We start from the raw sequence: 9318 nt of genomic DNA, 5'->3' as shown, positions 1-9318 counted from the left end.
CCGAGGACGAGGTGCTGCTGGTCCCGGAGCGCACAGGGGCGACTTGGAGGACGACCTGCTGGAGCGCGGGCGCCTGGGGACACGGAGGCGCCGCCTCTTCCGGCAGATCCTCGCGCGCTCAGCCACTGCCACGCCCGGGCGTCGCGCACCAGGACCTGAAACCGGAAAACCTGCTCCTGGACCAGCACCGAAACGTCAAGCTCACGGACTTCAGGCTCAGCGCCCAGGTCTCGGGGCGGCGCTGCTCAAGACCCCTTGCGGCCGCCCGGAGTTCGCGCCCCCGAGCGCCTCCGTCGCCAGGAGTACAGTGGCCCCGCGGCGGACATCTCGAGCCTGGGGGGTCCTCTACGACATGGTCACCGGGGAGCTGCCTTTGCGGGCACCGGCCTTGGGGAGCTGCGGGCCAGGGTGCCGAGCGGCATCTACCACGAGCCGCACTACCTCTCCCAGCAGTGCTGGGACCTGCTGAGGAAGATGAGGGCGCTCGACCCCCAGAGCCGCAGCACCCTGGACAGCGTCATCCAGCACCCCTGGGTGGGGCTGATGAACGGACTCCCGCCCTGCCGCGAGCCATCCCCGGGCCAGCACCAGGCCGCGACAGAAGCCATGGTCCACCTGGGATTCCAGAAAGAGGTCATCGACAGGGCGCTTTTGGAGGCCAGGTATGACCCAGTGATGGGGACCTACCTCATGCTGCTCTCCAGGCAGTGGCCGGACGAGGAGGAGCCGGACCCCGCCATCACCCCCAAGCTCCTCAGTCCCGATGGGGCCCACTGCGCCCCGATGCCGGAGGACCACCTGCAGCCTGAGGTCTCCGGGTGCGAGACCTTGCGAGTGTCCCAGAAGGAGGACGCCCAGAAGCCCACCACCACCTCCGGGCCAGGAATCCCACAGGAGGACGCCAGCGTGCAGAGCTCAGTCTCTGGCTCAGGGACCCTGCTGCGGGACGCCTGGAAGCCCAGCATGGCCTCCAGGTCAGGGCCCGTGCTGCGGGAGGCCAGGGGACATAGCGCCATCTTGCTGCCAGGCCCCCTGCAGGAGGAAGCCCCGCTGCCCGACACCACATTGCCAGGCCCCGTGGAGGAGCACAGCACCACTGCCTGCCAGGCCCCCAGCTGAAGCAGGACCAGGAAAGCAGCAGGAAAACCTCCAGCCCAGCCCCCCAGCCCTCCAGCACCACCGGAGCATCCCCAAGGAGGTGCCTCCTGTTCAGCAGACTGGTGGCCCCTGCAGAGACACTGGGCCATGAACACCGTGCTGACCACTCCCATTCCACCCTTCATTCCCACGGAGGCTACAAGTCCAGAGTTCAAAGAATCCTCAACAGTATTCTAAAATGTTGCTGTTTCTGTGCACCCTTCAGTGGACAACACCAGTCCAGAGTTCACCCTGCCGGGGACTAGGATGATCACCAGCACCTCCCCAGAATTCACTTCCCCACTCCAGGGAAGCCACCCAGTGGCCATGGTGAAAGGAGACCACCAGCGGAGGCCGAGGCCCTGGAGAGGGGTCAGGGGCTGGGCCCAGCCAGAGGGGCCAGGAGCAGCACGAGCCCATAGACGTGGAGCACAGATGTCCGCGAGCACAGCAGTCCCAGGAGCAGAGCAGGTGAAGGGCCAAGAGGGCAACGGGACTGGTGAAGCACCTGGAGGAGAGCAGAGCGGTGGAAGGGGGGGAGATGAGGGCTTGTGGCAGCTAAGCAGGTGCAGGGCCGGGGATGGGAGTGGAGCTGTGTGGGCTGAGCCTCCAGAGGCCCCAGGGCCAGAGCCTGGGACCCCAGGGCCTTGCTTCCCCATCTTAGGCTCTATCCCGTGAGGGCCCTGCTGGCAGCCCTGGGCACCTGGACGGTGCAGAAGATGCAGGAGCTCTTCGGGCTGACTGGCGCTGTCAGGGACTGACATCCATGGTAGGAAGTCCCCCTGGACTGGGCCCCTTTTCACAATGGAGATTCCAAGTTGGAGAATCTCTCACCCGCCAGTGAGTGGCTCCTCTGTAGGGCCTCCGGGTTTCCATCTGCGCCTTCTCGCATCTGAGTCCATGCAGCACTCCCTGGGAGGGGTCATGAAGGAAAGAGCCTCCTCAACAGGTCCCTCCGTGCTTGGGCCTCACTGGATCTGCTCTTCCCACACAGGTCCCAGAGGGCGCGAGGAGAAGGCCGCCATGGACACACTGGCTCCCACTGCAGGGGCACCTCCAGGTGAATTGCTGTACCTGCGGGGCCCTGGGGCGTGGAGGCATCTGGACGCTCTTTCTCCACCTGGAGGAGACAGTTTGAAATGGATTGTTTAGTTAAAATGTCTATCCCAGGACACATTAAATTGGTGTTTGAATCCGACCGCGTTTGCTTCCCGTTTGTGACTGCGCCCACACTTCCAACACATTGGACGCCAGAGACCAAAATTTCCTTTAACATTCTTGTATCAGCAGTGAAAAGTTCAGAAAATTTAGAAAATTTTGGAAAGCATTTAGAAAATTTTAGAAAAGTCAGAGGGGTCACATGGTGATCAGATAGACAGGAGCATGAAGGAGAGCTAGCAGTGAGTATGGAATTAGGTATTTGCACTATTTTCTTTAGGTGTATGTGCATGTCTTGCACTGTGTGCAAGTGTGTGCATGTGAGTCTACATGAGTGTGGCATGTGTGTGCTTCTATAGGTATGAAGTATTCATGTACCTTCTACCATCAGAAAGACACTCTGAGCTGCAGAGGTATGATGTCTTCAAAAATGGCCCAGTGGGTTGAGCTCAGCGCTGAGGGAAGTGCTGAGTCTCCAAAGGCCCCAATGTGGCTTGTGTCCCTGAGTCCACATCTGTAGGGGGTTTAATTCTGCTCCAGTATAACTGTAGATGCAGGTCAGTTAAAGTTTTCCCTGTCTCTTGCCATTGGTCCCTGCTCCTGGTGTGTGCCCTGGTCACCCATTTCTCTTTCAGGGGCATCGATGTTGTCCTGCACAGTGTTGTGAGCATATGGTGGCGGTGAGCCCAGTGTCTTCACTCTGCCTCCGTATTGCCTCTCATGCATAATCCAATTCATTTTTGGAGACCATAATTACTTTGTAAACCAAAACAACTAAATACAATGAAAATCTAGAGATGTTAAAAAAATCAAGTCAGTGACTTGCATTGAAATTACTGAAATATATGCATCATGACTAAGTGTGGTTCATTTTGTAATACAAGACCAGTTTAACACCTATATATCAGGTAATATAACACTTTACATTAAGAGTGAATAAGAACATATTACCATATCAACAGACATAAAAACACTCAATATATTTCAACACACATTAGAAATTAAAAAAAAATTCAAAAATCCAGAATATAAAGGGCTTTTCCTTAAACTAATAAAATGTATAAATGAAAACATGTAACTAACATTATACTTAAAGATGAGCCACCAAATAGAGAAACAGGCCATTATGTCCTCTGCCACTACACCAATTCAGAACTGTGGGCTGTCCTAACTAATATGATAAGTAACAGAAAAGAAAAGCTATAAAGGGAATACATATTGATATGAAACAATCAATTATGTATTCCAGGTGAAAAACCACTAGAAAGCTTAAAAAAACTCAGAAATAATTAGCAACTATAGGAAGGTTGCAGGGTATGTGGTCAATATACAAAATTTTATTAGTTTCCCCGTAAGCAACATGAACAACTGGGATTTAAAATTAAAGAAACATTCTTTTTTTTAACTTTTTTTTAGTAATTTTATTTTTATATTCCCCATACAATTGCAACCCCCTTATTTTGACCCCAATCCCTCCCCTCCCGCCCTCTACCCCCCATAGAGTGTCTCTGGTTCATAGTTTTTTGTTGATTTTAATTTTCACTTTCTTTAGTTATTCATTTTCCTAGTTCCTCATTTAAGTCTTCTAGATTCCTGCTATGAGTGAGACCATCCGGTATTTTTCTTTTTCTTTCTGGCTTATTTCGCTGAGCATGATCCCTTCCAGCACCATCCATGTTGCTGCAAATTGCATGTGTTTATCTTTTTTGAATGCTGAGTAATATTCCATAGTGTATATTACCACATCTTCTTGATCCAGTCATCTGTTTTGGGGCATTTGGGTTGTTTCCAAAGCTTAGCTATTGTAAATTGTGCTGCTATAAACATAGGGGTGCAGGTGCTCTTTGGAATTGATGTTTCTGTGTCCATTGGGTAAATACCTAGGAGTGGAATTGCTGGATCATATGGAAGCTCTATGTTTAGTAGGTCCAGAAATCTCCACACAGCTGTCCATAGTGTTTGAACCAGTTTGCACTCCCACCAACAGTGCAGAAGGGTTCCTTTTTCTCCACACCCTCGCCCACATTTGTTGTTGCTAGTTTTTTTTAATATGTGCCATTCTCACTGGTGTGAGATGGTATAAAAATTATACCCCAAAAGAAATAGCTAAGCAGGGCCTCCTCTGGTGGCGCAGTGGTTGAGTGCTGGGCTGTGAAGCTGCCCACAGCCTCTGCAGCACCGGTTCGATCCCCAACCAACGGCAAGGGTCCCACATGGTGCACAGACCTCTCCTGCGTGCTTGCTGCTCCCCTCAGCAGTGTATTTTTATTTTATTTTTTTTTTAATTTAAAGATTTATTTATTTTTTATATGACTTAATTTTATTTTTATATTCCCCATACAATTGCAACCCCCCCATTCTGATCCCAATCCCTCCCCTCCCGACCCTCACCCCCCAAAAAGTGTCTCTGGTTCATAGTTTTTTGTTGATTTTGATTTTCACTTTCTTAGTTATTCATTTTCCTGGTCCCTTATTTAAGTTTTCTAGATTCCTGCTATGAGTGAGACCATCCGGTATTTTTCGTTTTCTTTCTGGCTTATGTCGCTGAGCATGATCCCTTCCAGCTGCATCCATGTTACTGCAAATTGCATGTATTTATCTTTTTTGAATGCTGAGTAATATTCCATGGTATATATGTACCACATCTTCTTGATCCTGTCATCTATTTTTGGGCATTTGCGCTGTTTCCAAAGCTTAGCTATTGTAAACAGTGCTGCTATAAACATAGGGGTGCAGGTGTTCCTTGGAATTGATGTTTCTGTGTCCTTTGGGTAAATACCTAGGAGTGGAATTGCTGGATCATATGGAAGCTCTATGTTTAGTAGGTCCAGAAATCTCCACACAGCTCTCCATAGTGGTTGGACCAGTTTGCACTCCCACCAACAGTGCAGAAGGGTTCCTTTTTCTCCACACCCTCGCCAGCATTTGTTGTTGCTAGTTTTTTTAATATGTGCCATTCTCACTGGTGTAAGATGGTATCTCATGGTAGTTTTGATTTGCATTTCCCTGATTACAAGTGATGTTGACCATTTTTTCATATGCCTGTTGGCCATTTGCATTTCCTCTTCAGAGAAGTTTCTTTTTAGCTCTTCTGCCCATTTTTTGACGGGATTATTTTCTTTGTTGTTGTTGAGTCTCATCAGCTCTTTGCAGATTTTTGTGATCAGTCCTTTATCATTAGTGTTGTGTGCAAAAATGTTCTCCCAGTTGGTGGGGTTTCTCTTTGTTTTTGTTATTGTCTCTTTTGCTGTACAGAAGCTCTTTAATTTGATGTAGTCCCATTTGTTTATCTTTGCCTTCACTATCACTGCTTTGGATGATGTGTCTGTAAAGATGTCTTTGATGTGCAAATCCCGTAGTGTTTCGCCTATATTTCCTTCTATGTATTTTATGGTTTCAGGTCTTATGTCTAGTTCTTTAATCCATTTTGAGTTGATTTTTGTGTATGGTGTGAGGTAGTGGTCAAGCTTCATTCTTTTGCATGTAGCGACCCAGTTTTCCCAGCACCATTTATTGAACAAACTTTCTTTGCTCCAATGCATAGTCTGCTCCTTTGTCAAAGATTAGTTGACCATAAATCTGTGGGTTTATTTCTGGATTTTCTATTCGATTCCATTGGTCTGTATGTCTGTTCTTGTTCCAATACCATGCAGTTTTGATGATTATGGCTTTGTAGTATAGTTTGAAGTCTAGGATGTGATGCCTCCATTCCCTTCTTTTTTTTTCAGGAGAGCTTTGGCTATTCAGGGTTTTTTGTGATTCCATATGAATTTCATCAATAATTGTTCTATTTCTTTGAAGAATGACATTGAAATTTTGATTGGAATAGCATTGAATCTGTATATTGCTTTTGGTAGGATGGCCATTTTAATAATGTTTATTCTTCCAATCCATGAGCAGGGGATGTCTTTCCATTTCTTCGTGTCTTCTTCTATTTCTTTTAACAGTGTTTTATAGTTTTCTTTGTATAGGTCCTTTACCTCTTTTGTTAGATTTATTCCCAAATATTTGATTTTTTTTGTTTCAATAATAAAAGGGATTTTTTTTTGATTTCTTCTTCTTCAGATTTATTGTTTGTGTATAGGAAGGCTACTGACTTTGGCATGTTGATTTTGTATCCTGCCACTTTACTGAACTGATTGATGACTTGAATTAGTTTTTCTGTGGAGTTTTTGGGGTTCTCTATGTATATTATCATATCATCTGCAAATAGTGATAGTTTGACTTCTTCTTTTCCTATTTTTGATTCCTTGGATGTCTTTCTCTTGTCTTATTGCTCTGGCTAGGACTTCCAGTATTATATTGAAGAGCAGTGGTGCCAGTGGACATCCTTGTCTTGTTCCAGATCTTAATGGAATTGCTTTCAGCTTTTCACCATGAGAATGATACTGGCTGTTGGCTTGTCATAGATGGCCTTTATGATGTTGATGTATGGTCCTTGTATCCCAAGAATTTCAAGGGCTTTTATCATGAATGCGTGTTGCACTTTGTCAAAAGCTTTCTCAGCATCTATTGATATTATCATATGGTTTTTATATTTTTTTTTGTTGATGTGTTGGATAACGTTGATTGATTTTCGGATGTTGAACCATCCTTGTGTCCCTGGAATGAATCCTACTTGGTCGTGGTGAATTATCTTATGGATACATTGTTGGATTCTGATAGCTAAAATTTTATTGAGGATTTTTGCATCAGTGTTCATTAGGGAGATTGGCCTGTAGTTTTCCTTTTTTGTGTTGTCCTTGTTAGGTTTTGGTATTAGTGTAATGTTGGCTTCATAGAACGTGTTTGGTATTGTCCCTTCCTTCTCAATTTTTTGAAAGAATTTGTGAAGGATAGGCACTAATTCGTCTCTGAATGTTTGGTAGAATTCATTTGTAAATCCATCAGGTCCTGGGCTTTTGTTTTTGGGGAGGTTTTTGATTACCATTTCAATTTCGCTGCTTGTAATTGGTCTGTTTAGGTGTTCTATTTCTTCTTTATCTAGCTTTGGGTGATTGTAGAGTTGTAGGAATTTGTCCATCTCCTCTAGATTGTTGAACTTGTTTCCATATAACTGTTCATAGTAGTTACTGATTATTCTTTTGATTTCTGCTGTGTCCATTGTGATTTCTCCTCTTTCATTTGTGATCCTGTTTATTTGTGCTTTCTCCCTTTTTTCTTTTGTGAGCCTGGCTAGGGGTTTGTCTATTTTATTGATTTTTTCAAAGAACCAGCTCTTGGTTTCATTGATCTTTTGGATTGTTTTTTTAGTTTCAATTTCATTTATTTCTGCTTTGGTTTTTATTATTTCTTTTCTTCTACTGGTTTTGGGGTTTTTTTGTTGTTCTTTTTCTAGATCTTTGAGCTTCGAGATTAAGTTGTTTCTTTGAATTCTTTCTTGTTTCTTGATGTGAGCTTCTATTGCTATATATTTTCTTCTTATTACTGCTTTTGCTGCATCCCATACATTTAGGATATTGGTGTCCTCCTTGTCATTCAATTCAAAGAATTTTTTAATTTCTTCTTTGATCTCCTCATTAGTCCAGTGGTCTTCCAGTAGTGTGGTTTTTAATCTACATGAGGTAGGAAAGTTCCTTGCCTTTTTTTATGGTTTATTTCTAGTTTGATGCCTTCATGGTCAGAAAATATGGTTGATACGATTTCGATCTTGGTGTATCTGTTGATGTTTGTCTTGTGCCCCAGTATGTGATTGATCCTGGAGAATGATCTGTGTGCGCTTGAGAAAAATGTGTACTCCGTTTTTTTGGGGTTTAGTGTTCTATAGATATCTGTTAAGCCCAAATGCTCTAGGTCCTTATTTAGAGATTTAGTTTCTTTACTTATTTTTTGTCTTGTTGATCTATCCATTGTCGATAGTGGTGTGTTGAAGTCTCCCACTACTTATGTGTTTTCTCTGATGTCTGTTTTCAGAGAGGACATCAGTTGTCTGATATATTTTGGTGCTCCTTCGTTTGGTGAGTATATGTTAATGAGTGTTATTTCTTCTTGAAGTATTGTCCCCTTGATCATAATGTAGTGACCATTGGGGTCTCTTTTTATTTTTTTGAGTTTGAAGTCTGTTTTATCTGATATAAGTATAGCTGTTCCTGCTTTCTTTCTTGGTCCATTTGCTTGTAGGATTGTTTTCCATCCTTTAACTTTGAGCCTATTTATATCTTTTGTAGCTAAATGTGTTTCCTGGAGACAGCAAAAGGTTGGGTTTTGTTTCTTAATCCAGGCTGCGACTCTGTGTCTTTTTATTGAAGAGTTTAGTCCATTTACATTTATAGTTAATATGGATATGTTAGCATTTGTATTTGCCATTGTGTTTGTCTTTCCTTTGATTTTATTTATTTATTCTTTTTTTTATAAGGCCCCATAACTATTTTTTTAAATATTTTTAATTTATTTGTTTATTTATTTATATGTATACAAGCACTGGGTAAAGTCAGAATCATGGGAGGGTGAGAGAACTCACCAGAGCCAGAGCAGAGAGCAGAGCAGGCAGAAGGACCGAAGTACACTGCTGAGGGGAGCAGCGGGTGGCAGGAGAGGTCTGCGCGCCATGTGGGACCTTCCTCCAGTGGCCGGGGAGCAGCTGGGGATCAAACCAGCGCTGCAGAGGCTGTGGGCAGCTTCGCAACCCAGCGCTCAACCACTGCACCACAGGGGAGGCCCCTATTTATTTATTCTTTTAATAACGTTTTTTTTTTGGCCTTCTTTCTTTGTTATTCGTCCCTCTGAGGTTCTGGCTTTAGGACTCCTTGTAGTATTTTTTGGAGTGGGGGTTTAGTCGTAATGAAATTCCAGAGTTTCTCTTTGTCTGGGAAGGTCCTTATTCTTTCTTCATAGAGGAAGGAGAGCTTTGCGGGATAGAGTATTCTTGGTTGGCATCTGTTTTCTTGGAGTCTGTTGACTATGTCCCTCCACTCTCTCCTTGCCCATAGTGTTTCTTCAGAGAAGTCTGATGTCAGCCTGATTGGTTTTCATTTGAATGTTATCTGTTTCTTCCCTCTTGTCAGCTTCATTATTTTTTCCTTG

The 9318-nt window shown here is 44.6% G+C and overlaps 1 protein-coding gene across 2 annotated transcripts; it reads left to right on the top strand.

Moving 5' to 3' along the window:
- Nucleotides 1–474: 474 nt before the first annotated feature.
- LOC129146615 (serine/threonine-protein kinase MARK2-like) lies at nucleotides 475–2640 on the top strand. Of its 2 annotated transcripts, XM_054699601.1 has the most exons (3): nucleotides 475–1608; nucleotides 1802–1906; nucleotides 2132–2640. In XM_054699601.1, exon 1 carries the CDS (start codon nucleotides 475–477, stop codon nucleotides 1117–1119), a length of 645 nt encoding a protein of 214 aa, XP_054555576.1. In that variant the 3' UTR covers nucleotides 1120–1608; nucleotides 1802–1906; nucleotides 2132–2640. The 2 variants fall into 2 exon arrangements, with proteins under 2 accessions (XP_054555576.1, XP_054555575.1); XM_054699600.1 differs by lacking the exon at nucleotides 1802–1906.
- The last annotated feature ends 6678 nt before the right edge of the window (nucleotides 2641–9318 follow it).

The sequence above is a fragment of the Talpa occidentalis genome, unplaced genomic scaffold, assembly GCF_014898055.3.
Source record: "Talpa occidentalis isolate TD23 unplaced genomic scaffold, MPIMG_talOcc4v2.1 talOcc4.3, whole genome shotgun sequence".
Lineage (NCBI taxonomy): Eukaryota > Metazoa > Chordata > Mammalia > Eulipotyphla > Talpidae > Talpa > Talpa occidentalis.
This window is presented reverse-complemented; position numbering and strand designations above follow the sequence as displayed.